This window comes from Pseudophryne corroboree, chromosome 7, assembly GCF_028390025.1.
Source record: "Pseudophryne corroboree isolate aPseCor3 chromosome 7, aPseCor3.hap2, whole genome shotgun sequence".
Lineage (NCBI taxonomy): Eukaryota > Metazoa > Chordata > Amphibia > Anura > Myobatrachidae > Pseudophryne > Pseudophryne corroboree.
The window spans coordinates 136834649-136856820 of record NC_086450.1 but is presented as its reverse complement, the minus strand read 5'-3'; the positions used below and the strand labels follow the sequence as shown (position 1 = coordinate 136856820).

Genomic DNA, 22172 nt, shown 5'->3' with positions numbered 1-22172 from the left:
GGTTAAGGTGTTCGCGGCAGCTATGCTAAAGACACTTAACGAGAATTTGTACAGTCCCTAATTGAATTGCTCAGGCAGATCAATTAGCCCGTGATAATTAACCGCGGCTAATTGAATCCGGCCGTTAGCCTCTTTCTGTCTACTTCTTAAATCATACTACACTGATTGCCTTTTCCTTACCCTTTTAAGTTTTTCTCACCTCCCTGCACTTCTACTGTAAGTTCCTCCACTCTACCAAAGAAACTCTTAAGGGGGGTACACACGGAGAGATCAGTGCTTAAATTCTAAGCAATCTGACTAGATTGCTTAGTAGTTAAGCACTGATCTCTGTGTGTACCCCCCACAGTGATAGCAATGCGCGTCCCTGCGCTTCGTTATCGCCAGTGCTAGATTGGCCTGCTTGCAAATGAGCGGCCCATAAGACCCTCCCCCCCACCCCCACCCCCCCCACCCCACCCCCCCACCCCCCCTCGCTCAGCACGAATCACACTGTGCTGAGCGGTCTGTGTTAAGATCGCTCAGTACACATCCCATCCGTCAGTACTGGCCTTTACACATTTTCCCATCTCTACAAGGTCAGCCTCTGTCGTTATGCTAAACCATACTGCTTGATAGCCACTGGATCCTGAGTTTTAATCGACATTTATGTCAGATATGCGTGTCACCATTTTAGGCTATTATGCATTCTTACATATATTTTTATTGTTTTCTTTCTCTGTACACCTGTCTGTAGGTAAAATGCATTTAAAGTAAAAATGTTGTGTAGTAACCTTATGCTTAAATCAGCAGGTATTCCCATGCGCTGTGGAAAAATACCAAATTTGCTTTCGAACAAAACAGTAAAATAGAGATTTAATGCTGATATTAAAGAAGTAAATGAAATAAACCTAAAATACCATTTTTGCCTTCTATAAAAGAATAATGTATATAATTCAGATATTTAAATGGCAGTTTCCATACCATGACAGGGCCCAAGATTGTCGGTATGGTATTTACATTTGCCAGGAGTCGGCTGCTTTATGCTAACTGCAGAGTCCTTAACGTGATTACTGTAAACAAGAAAACGCTTCAATCACAACTTCAGCTTCCTATATTCCCGAACTTGGACATAAATATTTCCTGTAAGGATTTACAGATTGTGTAACGGAATCCTTATAAATCCATGTTAAACCAGGCATCCCATACAGTACCTGCTGCTTCAGTAACCTAGATATAGCCAGGTGTACAGCGCCATAACAGCCTGTTTGTTGTATTACATGTGATTGGTACATGAACAATGGCTCTAAGCGTAGCCAAAAAAACCTCCATTGTAAATAAAAAACTTCCCTATATTTTATCTACTCACATGTTCCTAGTGACACAGTCCAGCCTCATCAGGATGGTCATATGCTTGAAATAAAGACGTGTTTACAAAGGATCTTTTATCCTAGAATGTATGTCTTGTTGCTCTCTGTACTGGGTGGGGGGTGGGGGTGGGGGGGGCTAGTTTCATTCTTGCTATTATTGCAGAGATTTAGGGCGGTATTCAAATGATATATCACGCCCAATTCCCTTTCTAAAGTGATCCCTGTTATCGCGTATATTGCTCCCATAGTAATCAGGTTTAGTTACGTAACGGGTTGAGTGCCCTCGCTCCTGCAAGGCTGGCGAGCTGATATGATTATACCACACCCGTCAGCAGAAACAGAACGGGTGTGGAAGGGGGTGAAAAGAATTGAATACCGCCCTTAATGTTCTCCCCAGGTTTGGGTGACTTCCAGGCACTCTGGTTTTCTTTCATGCTCCAAAGGGATCTCCGTGGATTAAAGGCCTGCTTACTAAACTCCCCTTCAGTGTGTGTGCTTTTAATGGGAATTTTGCATTTTGGAAATATGTTGTCTGAATTAAGTTATACTGTGCTGTGGCACATGTTGGCACTATACTAATAAAGAATAGTAATAATTACAGTATAATTAAACATACCAGTTGTGATGTATTATTTGCCGTTCACTATACATGGTCCTTCTACCCCGTGACGTCTGCCTTGTCCAGTGTACAGAATTGTTCTGGGGACAGAAAATGACAGTATATTTGGCCTGTAAGCAGCAGCTGTAATAAGTCCCTTATGATTGCTCCATAGCAACTTGTTTATCATGATGACTTGGAGGATATAAATATGCCCACACGTGTGCTCATTATGCATCACCCTGATTAGCGCACTTATGGATGCAAGCCTTTGAATTCTCTTCTTTAACGTGTGATACAGAGATTAGAAAAGGTAGTACAGTATGGTAGCTAGATGGAAGTGGTTGCTGTAACCATGGGGGAGAATAAACTCTTTGGATTGCATGCTATTTACATCTGACGGTGCTTCTGTGGTGTGTGTAGACTGTGTGTGCTTTGTATGCCCAGTATCTGGGTTTAATGTAGGAGCATCTGACAATCCAAAACTACTGCCTATTGTATGATCAAATCGCGGTGCTAGCATTCTAATGTTACAGCATTTGATTTAAAGCTTTAGCCATAGACTGCAGTACAGTTGAGAGGAGGTGCTAATAATTGCATCCAATTTTTGCAGTTAATTAAAACTACTTGTGACTTAGGTTAAGGAGCATTGATTTGTGCAATCTTGTAGAATCTCTATATAAAGTAGCCGACTTGGCAATACCTAAAATGTTATTACCCCTATATACCTCTGACCAGGACCACTGTGATTCTTTTGTACAGTGTTACCAGTAGTTTGCAGTGTATCCAAGCAACTGGATGTATGGGGATTCTTTTGGCTACTTATTGAAATAACTTTTTTATTTCTGTTTTGCATCTAAAGCTACACTAAAAATATAATGTTACTAAGAAATATTCATAGCAATACCAGAAAGTGATACTGACATGTATTTAGCTAGTTCTCCTAAATACGGGTAGGCTTAATATGTACCTTTATCAAGCTCTTATAGGGCAGTGCCATGAATCTGTTTTGTCTTGTTTATTTTTTTGTTTTATTATAAGTATTTACTTTTTTAGTTTGTTTTTGCGGTAGTACTCTGCATGACTAGTTGTGTGATTCAGCTATCCTAATCCTGAACATAAAGCCATGCTGACCTGGAGGAAATCCCGATTTATCACGTGGTGATCTTTCTAGTGATGATCAGGAAGTTCTCTGATGACTACGAGACTATCCACAGATTCACAGTATTCTTGTATAGATAGTGGCTGCTGTTAGATGCAGCAATGAGGCCAGGATCTGTGCGCTCATTACTGTGACCCCAAACCTCTGCCGTGCCATTAATGGGGTATGCATGCACGCTTGGAGGCCTGTTTTAACGTATATGTTAAATTGGATGTTTATTTTACTATTAAAAATATATTAATGTTTAGATTGCTGAGCCAACAGAATGTTGTGGTACTCGTTTTTCCTGTTTTGCCTTCCTGTACGCTTAGGGTAATGTAAATATTCTCTGCTAATCATTTACCCGCAAGAGTGACTTAAGTCATAGACAGTCTCTATAGATTGACTTGAGGAACATTGTATTCTTCTTGAATGATAATTACACACAACTTTTTATAAACATTACCTCCCCACACACATACACATCCTCACTGATCACACTGGGTCTAATGGCAGTTATCCCTGGGAAGCGTACATGCCGGTTCTCCAAATACTTGAGAATTGATTTCCAGAATGCTATGTCTTCTCACGCAGGCGCTATTTGGACAGGAACTCAGATAGCGCTGTTACACTTTCACTCTTTGTTAGTGACAAATAACTATTGGCTGCTACAGCACTAGATTGGTGTGTTCTCCTGAACAGAAGTGGGGGTAAGTTTAACTAGTATCTATCTACCTGTAGTGTGAACCTGCACAGTTACACAGTTCACAGTACCAGAATTTAAATCCACTTTTTAAAGCTCTTAGTACAAAATAGTCACAGGATAGGGTGTTTTTTTTTTTGGGGGGGGGAGGGGATTGCCTTTTGTAATCCTTCGTAGATCCATAAGATCATCCTGTCTGTACTTCTGTATTAGGCATGTATCGGGTTACCTTTCGGTTCTAAACTATGTATTTTGCCTTTTTTGCACTTGCATTTATTGAGTCCTTCAGTTGTCATTTTCCATCTCTCAACTCTTAAGTATGAACTTTGTATCACATACAGTAAATGCCAATTTACACCATGGTATTCTGTAGGCAGCAAAGTTCACATACCTACTGTTTTTGCAAACAGTCCTATTTTGTACGTGTATGGGCAACCTGATACATTTCAAGACTACAGTCTTTAAAACGGACAGTTTATGAACCTTAATGACAAGAATGAATAAAAAAGGAGGAAAGCTACCTCTGCTTGCCCACATCGCATGTTACTCAGATCCCCTGCTCACTACAAAATCTCCCCACAGGTCACACCCTTAGCAGAGATAGCATATATGCATAGGAAGGAACCAAGTCACATTGCAAAAAGTAAATTAATGCTACTGTCGAAGATGATCATTTAGTTGCCCATAGCCAAATAGTTACTTTCATTTTATAGAATGTAATTGATAACTAATAGCCAGAAGGGGATTGATTGAGTTGGCCACATTCTCCATTTGTCTTCTTCAGAAGGTTTGGAACATCTCCCCCAGGTCACTGGTGCCCTCTTTGGCCAGACATTGTGTCTTGTTCTAGCATTTTGCTGTTAATCTGCAGACCTTTAGCGCTATTGGTAATCTTTCCTGATTAATGTACCTTGTAAGTGAGCTTTCAGGAACATTGGGATTTCCATCTCTTTATGGAGCACTTTGTGTTTAGTGTTTTGCCGGCCAGTACAATTCTAGAACTGGTAGCGAGCCATGTCTAACAAGACCCTTGAAGGAGCGATTACAGGTCTGCCAAGCATTTTGTGTTCATGTGAAATGAACAAGGTGAGAGTTTTTCTATGGTTTTGTCCTGCTGCCTCATTTTTGGCAATATTCTAGGATATCTAAATATAGACTTAAAATATATATATATATATATATATATATATATATATATATATATATCATTATCTATATATATATCTTGTATAGTGCAGTACTGTGATTTTGCAGCAAATATTGCTTGGCATTGCTGGTAGTTTGACATTTGATTGGAAGCTCTACAGTAGCAGGGGTTATTCCAAATGAATGTGCATTCTCGGTAAAGCGCTGTGTGACATGTTGGCACTATAGAAATTAAGGGGTATAGTATGGTATGCCGGCTGTCGGGGTCCCGGCGCACAGCATACCAGCGCCGGAATCCCGACAGCCGGCATAACGACAGCGTGGCGAGCGCATATGAGCCCCATGCGGGCTCGCTCCGCTCGCCACGCTGCAGGTACGGTGCCTATTCTCCCTCCAGGGGGGTCGTGGACCCTCAGGAGGGAGAAACAGTGTTGGTATGCCGGCACTGGTATACTGTGCGCCGGGACCCTGACAGCTGGGAAACTGAAGACCACCCGAAATTAAGCGTAGTAATAATTATGGAACTTGGTGAAAACATGGAGTAAATTGCCACAGCTGTAAATAAAGTAACAGATTTGTTTTCCCTATGTTTGAAGATAACCACATTACGAATTAAGATTTCACTTGTGATAACGCCCAAGCATGATACCGGAATAGAAAGCTTTAGTTATTTTAGGGAAATGTAACTTTATTTTCTCTAACGTCCTAGAGGATGCTGGGACTCCGTAAGGACCATGGGGAATAGACGGGCTCCGCAGGAGATAGGGCACTTTAAGAAAGCTCTGGATTCTGGGTGTGCACTGGCTCCTCCCTCTATGCCCCTCCTCCAGACCTCCGTTTTACACTGTGCCCAGAGGGAAATGGGTGCACTGCAGGGAGCTCCCCTGAGTTCTCTGCCTAGAAAGCATTTTTGTTTGGATTTTTTCTCTATTTTTTACAGGGAGCACTGCTGGCAACAGGCTCCCTGCATCGAGGGACTGAGGAGAGAGGGGCAGACCTACTTAAATGATAGGCTCTGCTTCCTCGGCTACTGGACACCATTAGCTCCAGAGGGGGTGAACACAGGTTCGTCATAGGCGTTCACTCCCAGAGCCGCGCCGCCGTTCTCCTCACAGAGCCAGAAGAAAAGAAGTCAGAAGACGTCTCAGGCGGCAGAAGCCTTCAGAGCTTCATTGAGGTAACGCACAGCATTGTAGCTGTGCGTCATTGCTCCACACACCTCACAAACTCCGGTCACTGTAAGGGTGCAGGGCGCAGGGGGGGCGCCCTGGGCAGCAATATCAACACCTCTCTGATGGCAAAAGACTATATACATGTACAGGTGGGCACTGTACATGTATATAAAAGAGCCCCCGCCATTTTTTTAATAACTTTGAGCGGGACAGAAGCCCGCCACCGAGGGGGCGGGGCTTCTCCCTCAGCACTCACCAGCGCCATTTTCTCTGCACAGCACTGCTGAGAGGAAGCTCCCCGGACTCTCCCCTGATTTACACACGGTGAAAGGGGGTTTTGAAGGAGAGGGGGGGGGCGCGCGCACATAATTGGCGTTTTATTACTACACAGCGCTACTGGGGAAAAGCATTCTGTGTTTCTTTCCAGGGGTATAGCGCTGGGGTGTGTGCTGGCATACTCTCTCTCTGTCTCTCCAAAGGGCCTTAAAGGGGATACTGTCTTCAGAAAAAGAGTTTCCCTGTGTGGGTGAAGTGTCAGTACGCGTGTGTCGACATGTTTGACGAGGAAGGCTCGCTTAATTTGGAGGGGGAGTGCTTGAATGTCAGGTCGCCGTCGGCAACGCCGACACCGGACTGGGTATATATGCTGAATGTCTTAAATGCAAATGTAAATTTACTGCATAAAAGGTTAGACAAGGCTGAAGCTAGGGATGGTCACTCCAGACCATGCCTGTCCCTGTGGCGCCAGGACCTTCGGGGTCTCAAAAGCGCACCATATCCCAGGTCGATGACACAGATACCGACACAGATACTGACTCTAGTGTCGACTATGAAGATGCAGAATTACATGATTATTGCCATTAAAGAGGTTTTGCATATCACTGAGGAACCCCCTGTCCCTGACACGAGGGTACACATGTATAAAGGGAAAAAGCCTGAGGTCACTTTTCCGTCCTCATTTGAGCTAAGCGAATGGCTTGGGAATCTCCAGATAGGAGACTAAAAGTTCCCAAAAGGATTCTTATGGCGTATCCCTTTCCACAAAAGGATAGGATACGATGGGAATCTTCGCCTAAAGTAGACAAGGCGCTGACACGCTTATCCAAGATGGTGGCACTACCTTCTCAGGATACAGCTTCCCTCAAGGATCCTGCTGATCGCAGGCAGGAAATTACCATGAAGCACATTTACACATATTCAGGTACTATTGTTAGACCGGCTATGGCGTCGGCCTGGGTTTGTAGTGCTGTCGTGGCATGGGCAGATTCCTTATCTACGGAGCTTGACACCTTAGATAGGGATGCCATTTTAATGACCATAGAGCATATCAGAGATGCTGCCTTGTATATGAGAGATGCTCAAAGAGACATTTGTTTACTAAGCTCCAGAATAAACGCTATGTCTATTTCTGCTAGGCGACTCTTGTGGACCCGACAGTGGACGGGAGACGCAGACTCAAAGCGGCATATGGAGTCATTGCCTTACAAGGGGGAGGAGTTGTTTGGAGACGGCCTCTCGGACCTTGTCTCTACTGCTACGGCCGGTAAATCGAATTTTTTACCTTATGTTCCCCCGCAGCATGCTAAGAAGGTACCCCATTATCAGATGCAGTCCTTTCGTTCCAATAAGAGCAAGAAGGTACGGGGATCGTCCTTTTTTTGCCAGAGGTAAAGGCAAGGGAAAAAAGCTGCACGCAGCTAGTCCCCAGAAGCAGAAGTCCTCCCCTGCATCTGCAAAGTCCACCACATGACGCTGGGGCTTCCCGGGGGGAGGCAGATCAAGTGGGGGCACGTCTTCGATTTTTCAGCCACGTCTGGGTTCACTCGCAGGTGGATCCCTGGGCATTAGAGATTGTTTCTCAGGGATACAGACTGGAATTCGAAGACATGCCTCCTCGCCGGTTTTTCAAATCGGCTCTACCGACTTCCCAGTCAGAGAGGGAGCTAGTGTTAGCTGCACTCCAAAAATTGTTTATTCAACAGGTGATAGTCAAAGTTCCTCATCTCCAGCAAGGAGAGGGATATTACTCAACCCTGTTTGTGGTCCCGAAACCAGACGGTTCGGTCAGACCCATTTTAAACCTAAAATCCCTGAACCTGTACTTGAAGAGGTTCAAGTTCAAAATGGAAACACTCAGGGCGGTCATCGCCAGCCTGGAGGGGGGGGATTGGATGGTGTCCCTGGACATAAAGGATGCAAACCTTCATGTTCCGATTTTCCCCCCTCACCAGGCGTTCCTGAGATTTGCAGTACAGGACTGTCACTACCAATTTCAGACGTTGCCGTTTGGGCTTTCAATGGCCCCGAGAATTTTCACCAAGGTAATGGCGGAAATGATGGTGCTCCTGCGCAAGCAGGGTGTCACAATTATCCCATACTTGGACGATCTCCTCATAAAGGCGAGATCTCGGGAGAAGTTGCTGGACAGCGTGTCTCTGTTATGAATGTCATTTTTAGATTTCTCACAAATATTTAAGATGCCCGCTCTAATATATATATATTGTAAATGCCTGCACATCTTATTACCAAATCCCATAAATGTGCGCTTGCATCGCACAACACCTCATAAGCATACCACAGCATCCCATAAGAGAAAACGATACACCCACACATTATCTGAGTTCCAAAGCTCAATGAAGTATATATTTCTTGTTAAAAGGATATGGATACAATATATATTACAAAGTACAGTATACCTATTGTTATATGGTTACACTCACACAGAAAACAGTTAGAACATAGTTAAAACACAGTTACATATAGTTACAGTTAAATGCCTGCGATACAATTACCAGATCCTTCTCATATAAGTTTGTCCCTCCATATGACTCTGTCTTTCTCTCTTTCCTCTGTAAAATCATACAAGACCTCCATCTCCCTCTGAGTCCACAAGCAACTGACCCCGACCCCCCAGACAGGAACTACTTTCCTGTGTCTTGTTCCTGGGGGAGGGGTCTCTCCTGCACGATTCAGTCACTATTCTCTTTGTATATGCTGATCAGGTTCAGCCCTGAAAACTGCTAAAAGGGTTGGCTTCAGTTCCCTGTTCACTGTATCATTCATTGTTCTAACAAAGTGATTTTAGCTTTTATACATATAACTATCTGCTGCAATGTCCCTCAACTTCACAACAAGTATCAAATTAATCTACACACCAATCTGCTTGTTTTAATAGCAAACATGACAGGTGTATCTGGTTCCGTTCAAATAATACACATTCATGACATTAATTCATTAGGTGATTTTAAATGACCATGATATCCGGCGCTTGATATTATTATAATTATGTACTGTATGAAATAAGTGTCGAATCCATCTCTGTGCCATGTCCGTGTAAATGCGTGTGTTACAATATATTGCTGTGCTCGCTGCGCATATTTGCAAGTATAGCGACTTAAATGTGTGCAGTTTGTATGTTCTCTCTATGTAATATTTTTGACTTTGACACTGTCCATGAAGACGTTGCAAATGCACGGCTGGATTCTCAATATACCGAAGTCCCAGCTAGTCCCTGCAATGCGTCTGACCTTTTCGGGCCTGATTCTAGACACAGACCAGAAGAGGGTTTTTCTTCCGATGGAAAAGGTTCAGGAGCTCATAGCCCTGGTCAGGAACCTATTGAAGCTAAAAAAGGTTTCAGTGCATCATTGCACACGGGTTCTGGGGAAGATGGTGGCTTCATACGAGGCCATCCCCTTCGGCAGGTTCCATGCGAGGACCTTTCAATGGGACCTATTGAACAAATGGTCCGGGTCCCATTTACAAATGCATCAAAGGATAACCCTGTCTCCCAGGACCAGGGTATCTCTCCTGTGGTGGCTGCACAGTGCTCACCTACTAGAGGGTCGCAGGTTCGGCATTCAGGACTGGGTCCTGGTGACCACGGATGCAAGCCTCCGAGGCTGGGGAGCGGTCACGCTGGGAAGAAATTTCCAAGATCTCTGGTCAAAACTAGAGACTTGTCTCCACATCAATGTCCTGGAGTTGAGGGCCATATACAACGCCCTACGTCAGGGGGAGGAATTGCTGCGGGACAAACCGGTTCTGATCCAGTCGGACAATGTCACGGCAGTGGCTCATGTAAACGGCCAAGGCGGAACAAGGAGCAGAGGGGCCATGGCAGAAGCGACCAGGATTCTACGCTGGGCGGAAGGCCATGTAAGCGCACTATCAGCAGTGTTCATCCCGGGGGTGGACAACTGGGAGGCGGACTTCCTCAGCAGGCACGACCTGCATCCGGGAGAGTGGGGACTTCATCAGGAAGTCTTCGTACAGGTCACGTGTCGGTGGGGACTGCCTCAGATAGACATGATGGCATCCCCTCTCAACAAACAGCTGAAGCGGTATTGCACCAGGTCAAGAGACCCTCAGGCGATAGCGGTAGACGCTCTGGTGACACCTTGGGTGTTCAGATCGGTCTATGTGTTTCCTCTTCTACCTCTCATACCCAAGGTGTTGAGAATAATAAGAATAAGCAGGGTCAGAACAATCCTCATTGTTCCAGATTGGCCACGGAGGACTTGGTATCCGGAGCTGCAAGAGTTGCTCACAGAAGATCCGTGGCCTCTTCCTCTAAGGCAGGACCTGCTGCAGCAGGGGCCCTGTCTGTTCCAAGACTTACCGCGGCTGCGTTTGACGGCATGGCGGTTGAACGCCGGATCCTAGCAGAAAAAGGGATTCCGGAAGAGGTCATTCCTACCCTGATCAAGGCTAGGAAGGACGTGACATCGAAACATTATCACCGTATATGGCGAAAATATGTTTCTTGGTGTGAGGCCAGAGCTGCTCCTACGGAGGAGTTCCATTTGGGCCGTCTACTTCACTTCCTTCAAACAGGAGTTAATTTGGGCCTTAAACTAGGGTCCATAAAGGTCCAAATTTCGGCCTTATCCATTTTCTTTCAAAGAGAATTGGCCTCTCTTCCTGAAGTACAGACTTTTGTTAAGGGGGTGTTGCATATTCAGCCTCCTTTTGTACCTCCGGTGGTTCCTTGGGATCTTAACGTGGTATTACGTTTCCTCAAGTCCCCTTGGTTTGAACCACTCAAAACAGTGGAGTTGAAATACCTCACTTGGAAAGTGGTCATGTTGTTGGCATTAGCTTCGGCAAGGCGTGTTTCAGAATTGGCGGCTTTATCACATAAAAGCCCATACCTGGTTTTTCACGTGGATAGGGCGGAGTTGAGGACTCGTCCTCAATTTCTGCCAAAAGTGGTCTCATCTTTTCATATGAACCAACCTATTGTCGTGCCTGTGGCTTCACGGGACTTGGAGGATTCCGAGTCCCTTGATGTGGTCAGGGCTTTGAAGATTTATGTGACCAGAACAGCTAGGATCAGGAAGACTGAGGCTCTGTTTGTTCTGTATGCGGCCAACAAGGTTGTCGCTCCTGCTTCAAAGCAGACTATTGCTCGCTGGATCTGTAACACGATTCAGCAGGCGCATTCTACGGCAGGATTGCCATTGCCTAAATCGGTTAAGGCCCATTCCACTAGGAAGGTGGGCTCGTCTTGGGCGGCTGCCCGAGGGGTATCGGCATTACAGTTGTGCCGAGCAGGTACTTGGTCGGGGTCAAACACCTTTGCGAAGTTCTATAAGTTTGATACCCTGGCTGAGGAGGACCTCCTGTTTGCTCAATCAGTGCTGCAGAGTCATCCGCACTCTCCCGCCCGTTTGGGAGCTTTGGTATAATCCCCATGGTCCTTACGGAGTCCCAGCATCTTCTAGGACGTTAGAGAAAATAGGATTTTACTTACCGGTAAATCTATTTCTCGTAGTCCGTAGAGGATGCTGGGCGCCCGTCCCAAGTGCGGACTTCTTCTTCATGACTTGTATATAGTTATGGCTTACATAAGGGTTATGTTGTAGTTTTATCGGTTGGACCGAGGCTATGTTGTTGTTCATACTGTTATCTGGGTAGTTTATCACAAGTTATACGGTGTGATTGGTGTGGCTGGTATGAATCTCGCCCTTAGATTTACAAAAATCCTTCCTCGTACTGTCCATCTCCTCTGGGCACAGTTTCCCTAACTGAGGTCTGGAGGAGGGGCATAGAGGGAGGAGCCAGTGCACACCCAGAATCCAAAGCTTTCTTAAAGTGCCCTATCTCCTGCGGAGCCCGTCTATTCCCCATGGTCCTTACGAAGTCCCAGCATCCTCTACGGACTACGAGAAATAGATTTACCGGTAAGTAAAATCCTATTATTATTGGAGACTGATTGTAAGGGAGCGACATCTCCGGTGAGAGAGATATAGGTGTATATGTGACACTTTGTTAGCCACTGTAAGTTTGTTTCGCCGGTGTGAGGCATGCAAAACAAAATCCTTGATAAGTGCTATCATCTGAGCTAATAGGATAGCTCCGGCTGAGTCAATTAGCTGCTGTAATTTACCGCTGCTAATTGGATACTGCCCGCCATCTGTCAAATGCCCTTAAATAGAGCACAGGTATTATAAGTTGCCGGCTGTCCGGATCCCGACGTTCAGGATAGCAACAGCTGGCAATGCCGGCAGCTGGAATACCGGCCAAACAGGACTATTCCCACTCGGGGTTGTCCACGACACCCATAGAGCGGGTATAGAACCTGTGGCGAGCACAACAAGCCAGCAAGGGGACTCTCTGCACTCACCCCGCTGCCGGCATATTGGCAGCTGGGATTCCGTTGCCTGTATATTGACGTCCGGCTGCCAGTGAATCATACCAAGCCCAGAGCACATATGGCTGCATTCTAATAACATAAAAAGCTAGCATCTTACATACCAATCCGGTACACACTTTGTCAGTCTAACAAGGGTTAAATGGAATATATCTATGCAGGTTATATATTTTACCTGTGCCTGTATGTGTTTATGTGAAAATCAGAAGATGCATTTTGAGAATTTAAAATTAGGTGATCTTAATATGATTTTTAATGATCCCTTGGCGAAAAAAAAAATCCTGACTGTGCTGTGATCTGTGAATTTGCATACTCCCAATCATGTAGATGCGTACGCATAATAATCTGAGCTGCTGTATAAAGTACAACTTCAAGGACATACAGAACAGGTGTACAAGGCTGGTGTTTCACATGGCAAGCCGCTATTTTATTCTGGTCATTTGTAGTACAAGAAAAGGGGTAACTAAAAAGACTTTCCAAATCAGACGCAGCGTTGTGCTTCTAAACTTTAGAATACAGGTTGATATGGAAAGAAAAGGGAATTAATGTCATTCTGAATTGTGTGTATAAACTGCGTCCATCATTCAGTTTCTGGCATTTAATGTAACCAATTGTTTTTCAGGTGCAGGTTTATTTATATTACATCTTAGTTTAGTGCTGTACCGTGGATTAGTCAAGCTGTAACCTCAATTTTATCCAATACTGGTATTCTACAGCATGTGGCTGCTGGCGTTTTCTTTCTAATTCTTATCAATAGTCGCTGCTGTGGGCACCTGAATACCACTGCCCAGGAAACATTGAGTACTTCCTGAGTTGTATCAGTGAGTTTGTATTTACAGGTACTTGTACGCTGCTGAAGGTGCATTGTGTGGGTATTAGGCAGGGGGTATTCATGCATTATTTTGAGTGGGCCACTGAAACGTTAATAAAATTAACTCTTACTTGCATGCTCTTTTCTCCGTATCTCTCGCCTCTTCTTCTGCTCCTTTTTTCTCTTTGGGGTCATGACGCCTGTCTTGTCTGCTCCTAGCAAGACTAAATATTAACAAGCCCAGATTTGCTGGTTATAAGTGGAATTGTCAACTATAGGAAAGATTCAGAGGTGGACGCAGTTTTTGCATACTTCCCACCATGACCCCCTCCAGGAGGGACAAAATGCTCTGCTCCTGGACTTTTTTTTTAAATTATGATTACCGGCACCTGTTATGAACAGGTTAATGGATAAGAAAGGTGTTTCAGCACAGGTGATGGCAATCATAAATTAAGAGGGAAGTCCAGGAGCAGAGCATTCTGTCCCTTCCGGAGAGGGTCGTGTTGGGAGGTATGGTTTTTGTTACATGCAAAAGACCGATGTTTTAAGTCGCACGGTGCCTGTGTCCCGATTGTCTGCACACAGAGACGCATCACAGAATCAGATGCACAGTCTAAGAACTTTAGTTGGCGTTCCAGGGAGGTAACGGGGGCAGTGAAGCCGACACAGGGGGGTTTCACTGAAAGCAGCTGCATTGAAATACGCACATACGATCACACCAGAGGCCATTTCTGTGCGGAGAAACTACACCTGCCACAGGGTCGGTGCAAGGTTCGATAGTGTGTCTAAATACGCACGGTGACGGAAATGCACTGGTTTAAGACGCTCAAATGGGCGTCTCAGTTAGAAAATCGGACGCAGCAATAGCTTATAACAGCAGAGTTCAGGCCCTATGCGTCACTTGCATCAGTTAGTAATGGCTGACAGGAATTTCTTGTGGACCAGTTATAATGTTGCGTGCAGCATGCAGGTAACCAATTGAATATGGCTGGTGTGAGGCTTGGTAAAAGGCAGGTGGGGACACAACATTATCCCTCTTTAGCCCTAGTAGGGTTATTTAATGCAATTTGCATTGATGTCCTCTTATTCAGTTAACAGCACTTAACAATCTATTGGCGTATTTTCACTTATTGTTTGCTAAATATAATAATAAACTCACTGAAAATGCTAATCACAATTTCCCTTACTTTCCGTTCCACACCGCATTATGTGTGGTATAAATAATGGCTACCGCGCAATTGCTATACATAGTGATCAATGCTTGCATTATTATGATTTATGCTGCCATGGTAACCCGAAAACGCTGTTGTAGTAGATTATTTATTTCGGCTTTTTGATATCTCCTGTCATGGCAATGTAAAGACGTTGTGGTTTTTTTTTTTTCTGTCATCCTGTGTGATCTTTGCCCAATATGGTCACAAGCCACATAGACACCCTGCATATCACACATCAATATTCCGCACATGCTTTGACTTAGCAAGTGCTGCTGATATGGCGTCATCTCATGCATACCTCTCGGAAATAATGAAGTCGCTCGCTTTCCCCTGTGGTACATGAATAGTATGGATACAAATATTCATAATGACAAGGTTGAGAATTCAATCTGCATTTGTGTAACCCTTTGCTGATCATAGTAGCGGCCTTTTCACACTTTCGGATCATCTATTTCAAATAAATCTTCTGTATAGCCCTTTTTTGCTGTCATTATGTCTAGCAGTCTGACTTAAGGACAGTGGCAGAACGCATTGCAGGGACAAGTAGTAGTGTACCTGTTGCATGCAAACACTGGAGGCAGACATTTTTGTCAGCAAGACCCAAGAATGAGACACGCAGGCTGTATAAAATATGGAAATTTATCTCTACATATCTGGCTGCATTGCTGCTAATATACTTGGTGAGGTTGTATAATGAAGCCGTGCGGGAAGGAATCCATTAACATGTTGCTGCAGGATGTAGTCAGGATGCCAACAGTCACAATACCGACAGCGGCATACGGAATGTCACATTTCTGACACATGCCGCCGGTAAGTAACAGGGTTCGGCTGTGGGGAAGGGGAGGTTAGGGTTAGGCTGCGGGTGGGAAAGGGTTGGGTTGCAGGAGGGGTAGGTTATGGTTACAGGTAGAGTAAAGGTTACAGTTCTTACCACAGAGCGTTGGGATTATGACAGTCGGGATGCTGCTGACTGTTTTGACCGTCTGGATCTTGTACCCAACCTGTTTCTGCCATAATTCCTTCGATAACTTCACGTTAATGTAATGCTGACTAAGCATATTTATTTCTAGCTTTAGCGCGCCTCTGTAGAAGTCAGAAACCCTTGTCTGACACCACCCTACAGTCTGTATGAACATTAAATTTCAAATGTATGAAGAAGAGCATGCATTAAAAAAAAATAGAATTTTAATATCCAAAGTTACAGACTGCCCAAATTATGGGCATTTGGTAAGTTTGGATGGGCAGCCCTCCTAGCTGCACCTCCCAGCTGCAGGCAGTATATCATGTAAGCATTCTGTGGAGCCTATGTGTTCCCATCTCATATTAACTCAAATGCTTTCAGCTAATGAGGCAAATCCCTAATTTAACTGCTAAGCCCTAACCCTAATAACCACATCCTAAAAGGGCAACCTAGATGGACCAAATGGTTCTTGCTTTGGATTCATTGTGTTTTACCGGCGCACTGGATGCCGGCTGTCAATATCCCGTAGGCTTGCTGAGCTCGCCACGCTGAGGGTTCAGTGGCTCATTGCACTCGCCACAGGATTTATTACCACTCTATGGGTGCGCAGGGATTCCGGCTGGCTGCATTGTCTGCTGGCGTGATTCCGGTCTCTGTATCCTGACCGTCAGGATCCCGACGGCCGGCAAATTAAATGCATCCCCTTAGTTTCTATGTAAGCATCTCTATCTCTCACTATCTCTCTCCTTCTTTCACTCTATCTCCCCATATACAAAGAGGGCACTCACCAACTTTAAACATCAACGGGTTTTAATGTATATTCACATCTTCAGCAGGAATACATACCTTTTACCGGCGGCCGGGATCCCAGCTGTCATGATCCCGACAGCGGGATCATGGCCACCAGTATGCCGGCAGCAGGGTAAGCGCTAGATAGCCCCTTGTGTGCTCGCTGCACTAGCCAAGCTGCGGACACGGTGGATCGCTGCGCTCGCCACAAGGTCTATTCTCCCTCTATGGGTGTCATGGACACCCACAGAGGGACAAAAGCCTGTGGCGCCGGGATCCCGACAGGCGGTCTCGTGATCGCCTCCCCTTAAGCAGACACAAGGCCAAAGGTGACTCCAGAATTAGATAAGGTTGACATCAGATCGTTATATGTACCTTTATCAAAACAAAGATGCATAATAGCATGATGCAAACATTCATGCAACGCTGCTACTATGATGTATGTTTAATTGTCTTTAAAGTTGGTGAATGCCCCCTTCATAAGTGTGTGTACAGTATGTATGTATGTATGTGTGTGTGTGTGTGTATATGTGTATATATAGTGTGTGTGTGATACACGTTACCAGCGGTCAGAAGACCGACCGTGACATCCCGGTGGAGAGAATCGAGAATCCCGACAGGAGGTAGGTAAGTATACTTACCCACCCCCAATAATCCCCTATTCCTATCCCTCGCTAGTGCCTGAGTTCTGGCGTCGGCATTATAACAGCGTGCAAGGTTTTTGACGCCGCCACCCCGACCGCATTCTCTCTCTCTCTCTCTTATATATATATGTGTGTGTGTGTGTATATATATATATATATATATATATATATATATATATATATATATGTGTGTGTGTGTGTGTATATATATATATATATATATAATCAGACTTCATCATACTATAAACACAGTTGATGTTTGTTACAGCAGCACATTGCCAAGATCCTAAATGCTTTCTGTGCTGCGATCCTTAAATGACCCAGTAGTTTTAAACGCTGCAATGTTGTGTGATGGCAGAAGATAAATTGGATAAAATATTGCGTACCATATTGTCTGCCCTTTCTTAAGCTTCAGCTAAGGCTGCCGGATTTGTGCTATCTCTCCCCAGCACCAGGCTGCACATGAATGAATCAGTGACAGCAGTGGGTGGAGATTTATACTAGTGCGGCTGATTATATGCAAATGTTCTTTGTATGGGGGAAGGACTATGTGGAGAACGGGAAAGACTCGTTAGATAGTGCCCACCTCCTATTTTATTTTTTATTTTTTTCCTATCTTCTTAAATTCCAGTCAGATGTCATAATAAACAGTTAGACTAATCTTAAATCCCTTTTATTTGCTCGATGATTTGAGTCTATGTACATAAAGTTATATTGCAACAGAATTTAATACACAGAGACCTTTATAAACCTCACACTATGTACTGACAACCATGTACATGCCAGATTTTAGGACATGGTATATGAAGGGAATTTACCTACAGTATATCATCAGATCCTCATTATTATTGATTAATACTTAATAGATTAATAGAACAAGCATTTTATTTACTTTCCATTATCCTCCTGTACACCAACGTTTGCTTCATAATGAATGTCCTCAGGCACACCATAACAGGTACATGTGTGTATGTATGTATATAGCGATCTATATATCTCTAGTGTGCATATGATGTAACTATAGATATCCGATACAGTAGGTCAGTAGTGGAGACCTCCACCGGAAAGAAATATGTGTTTGGCTTTGGCAGCCTATTAAGTTTGCTTTCGTTTTCTGTATTGCCCTGGAAATGTTAGACAGGCTCTGATTGGTTACTTTGTTCTGTTATCCTTGGCAGAGTTTACCACGCATATGAAATATTGTAGGAAAAAGTGACATCTGTACTACCTAAACCGTAGAAAGTGCCTTAAATACAGCATTACTGCAGTCCAGACAAGTCCTGATCATTAGTGAATAGGGAGGTCACATCTTATAGATGATAGATCTATGTAACAATGGACATTTTTTTTTCTCCATCCACCAAGCTTTTACCCAGGGTGCACACAGACTAGGTCAGGATGAATGATAGAGCATGTAAACACAATTTCTGCTCCCTGAGCTCCGGTTTCTGTTCCTGACCCTGTTAGTAGGAAACTACCTACATTTACCTGATCGTCACTTGTCTTAGATTAGATACTGATGCCATCTTTCAGTTTATTATGATAAAGTTGATATAAACAGGCATTGCACACCATACATAACTGCTCTGTACAGTCAGCAGCACAGCAATATGTCAGTATTCAGAAAAAGGACAAACAACGCTGGTTAGGCTTTGGGTTCTTCTGAATTGTGAGCTCTTCAGGTGTTATTTTTGAAGCAGGGCTCTGTCTTCTATCAATGCTGCCTGTCACGGGCAGCACCTGTTTACAATGTATAAAATAAATTATGATTGAAAAGATTTAATTGTAGATGTTATACCCCTTTTCCACTAGCTGTTTTTACCCGTGTTTTTGCGCGGGGGCGCGCATCGACACAGGTTTTTAGTAGGTGGAAACGGGTCAACACGGGTTAAGTGACCAGGGAATCCTACCCGGCTATTTACCTGGGTAAAACACGGTAATGACACGGATAACGGTGCAGTGGAAACGGTCATTACACGTGTTTTCAGACCCGAGTAACGCTCTGAGACGCTGATTGGTGCTTCTGGGGCACTGGAAGATGATGTCATCCCTGAGAGACACGCTGGGCACATGCAGGCACCGCAGCAGCAAACAAACGCGGATGCACATCTATTGCAGCAGCTACAACACTACGCTGCGCACATGCAGTAAACTGCAAACAGTCCGCGACTCCATGCTAGACACAGCTACTGCACCGGCGTCCATTGCTGCAATGCTGTGAGCAGGCCCCACCCCTCCCTTTTGGTCCTTTTGATGACATCATCTTGATGAGACAGTAAAAAGTCCATTTGTAATGACAGCAATAGACTTTTACAGAGCTTACCCGGGTTAGGTGGAAACAGATCAGACACGGGAATAACCCGTGTCGAAGTGTAGTCGACACGGGTTGTAGCCGTGTTAAACATCCCGGATCGGACACGGTACGTAGGTGGAAAAGGGGTATAAGTAATCCCCCCCCCCCCCCCCCCCCTGCACAGTGCTATAAATTTGTCAGTAGGTTGTCATGTTAAATACCAAGAGCTGCTGCAGCTCCTCTGTGGTTGTGATTTGCAGATAAAGTTCAGTAGGGATCTATGAAATGTTCAGCTTGCAACACTTATGTTAGGACTCTATCCTTTATAAAAATGATGATAAATATGTTTGGTTGAGCCTCTTTGCAGACATATGGGGTATGGCCCCTCACTAACAGCGGATGGTAGATTACCCCCCTCCCCTGGTTGTCCTTGCGTGAATCCGTGTATTTGCAGATCACCTGAAGCTTCTTTCTCATTTTCTTGAAATTCCAGGAGCTGCAATTTGAACGGCTCACCAGAGAGCTCGAGGTGGAGAGACAAATTGTTGCCAATCAACTAGAAAGATGCAGACTGGGAGCGGAGTCGCCAAGCATCGCCAGCGTAAGGTACAGATTTTAATGACTCTATTTGCTCCCATACTGTGAAATGGCCATTCCTGCAAACCATCCACCGTGTATAATTTATTTTCCTGTTTATGCTCTGATCTACTTACTTATTGGGAGTTTTTCATCGGCTAATGCAGCAGCTTTCACATAGCAGATATAGGATTTCCCTATAGCTATGTCTATTTAGTCTCTGTGGTCCGTTTTCATTCTCCAAGAACTGGTTTACAATGAGCATTCATTTTACATAGGAATTAGTGGTCCCAAATATATACCTACATAATATTTCTTACCTTGTGTCAGAATATATTAATTTGGTCACATGTCGCTCTTTAGAACTCTGATGGACAACAGGTGGCCCGTGGGCCTCATGCAGCCCTCAGAGCCTTAACCTGTGACCCCAGCACCTTCCTGCTTTATTGTCACATTTGTTCATTCTTTCGCTTATAACACGCATTTAAAATGTCTGCTGATAACTTATAACAGATGGATGTCTCTTTCATTGTTTAAATGTATTGTTTTAACTTATTACTAAAGGGGGGTACTCACGGAGTGATTGCTGCTTAAAATCTTAAGCAACCTGACTAGATTGCTTAGATTTTAAGCAGCGATCATTCCGTGTGTACCCCTCATAGCGATGCGCAGCCCCGTGCATCGCTATCGCTGGTGCTAGATTGGCCTAGATTGAAATGAGCGCCCCCCCCGCCACCGCTCTCCCCGCACGCTCAGCACACATCGCGCTGTGCTGAGCGGGAAGAGAGATGTGTGCTGTGTGGTTCGCATCTCTCCCTTTAGATTAAGGGTATTATACAGCCCTTTCTCTATCGTCCTAGTGGATGCTGGGGTTCCTGAAAGGACCATGGGGAATAGCGGCTCCGCAGGAGACAGGGCACAAAAAGTAAAGCTTTTCCGATCAGGTGGTGTGCACTGGCTCCTCCCCCTATGACCCTCCTCCAGACTCCAGTTAGATTTTTGTGCCCGGCCGAGAAGGGTGCAATCTAGGTGGCTCTCCTAAAGAGCTGCTTAGAGAAAGTTTAGCTAGGTTTTTTATGTTACAGTGATTCCTGCTGGCAACAGGATCACTGCAGCGAGGGACTGAGGGGAGAAGGAGTCAACTCACCTGCGTGCAGGATGGATTGGCTTCTTGGCTACTGGACATCAAGCTCCAGAGGGACGATCACAGGTACAGCCTGGATGGTCACCGGAGCCGCGCCGCCGGCCCCCTTGCAGATGCTGAAGACAGAAGAGGTCCAGAATCGGCGGCTGAAGACTCCTGCAGTCTTCTAAAGGTAGCGCACAGCACTGCAGCTGTGCGCCATTTTCCTCTCAGCACACTTCACACGGCAGTCACTGAGGGTGCAGGGCGCTGGGAGGGGGGCGCCCTGGGAGGCAAAATGAGTACCTATAAAGGCTAAAAATACCTCACATATAGCCCTAGAGGCTATATGGAGATATTTAACCCCTGCCTGATTTCTCAAAATAGCGGGAGACGAGCCCGCCGGAAAAGGGGCGGGGCCTATCTCCTCAGCACACGGCGCCATTTCCTCTCACAGCTCCGCTGGTCAGGACGGCTCCCAGGTCTCTCCCCTGCACTGCACTACAGAAACAGGGTAAAACAGAGAGGGGGGGCAAATTTATGGCGATATTTTTATATAACAAAGCAGCTATAGGGGAGCACTTATTATAAGGCTATCCCTGATATATATATAGCGCTTTTGGTGTGTGCTGGCAAACTCTCCCTCTGTCTCCCCAAAGGGCTAGTGGGTCCTGTCTTCATTAGGAGCATTCCCTGTGTGTCTGCTGTGTGTCGGTACGTGTGTGTCGACATGTATGAGGACGATATTGGTGTGGAGGCGGAGCAATTGCCAAATATGGGGATGTCACCTCCTAGGGGGTCGACACCAGAATGGATGCCTTTATTTATGGAACTACGGGATAGTGTCAACACGCTAAAGCAGTCGTTTGACGACATGAGACGGCCGGACAATCAATTAGTGCCTGTCCAGGCGACTCAAACACCGTCAGGGGCTGTGAAACGCCCTTTGCCTCAGTCGGTCGACACAGACCCAGACACAGGCGATGACTCCAGTGGTGAC

The 22172-nt window shown here is 45.0% G+C and overlaps 1 protein-coding gene across 1 annotated transcript in view; it reads left to right on the top strand.

Annotated features, from left to right (window-relative positions):
- PKP4 (plakophilin 4) overlaps positions 1 to 22172 on the top strand; it is a 667418-nt gene that overhangs the window by 236385 nt on the left and 408861 nt on the right. Inside the window, exon 3 of the mRNA XM_063933691.1 lies at positions 19967 to 20079. Within this exon, the coding sequence (XP_063789761.1) occupies positions 19967 to 20079 (113 nt within the window). The remainder of the gene's footprint in view (positions 1 to 19966; positions 20080 to 22172) is intronic.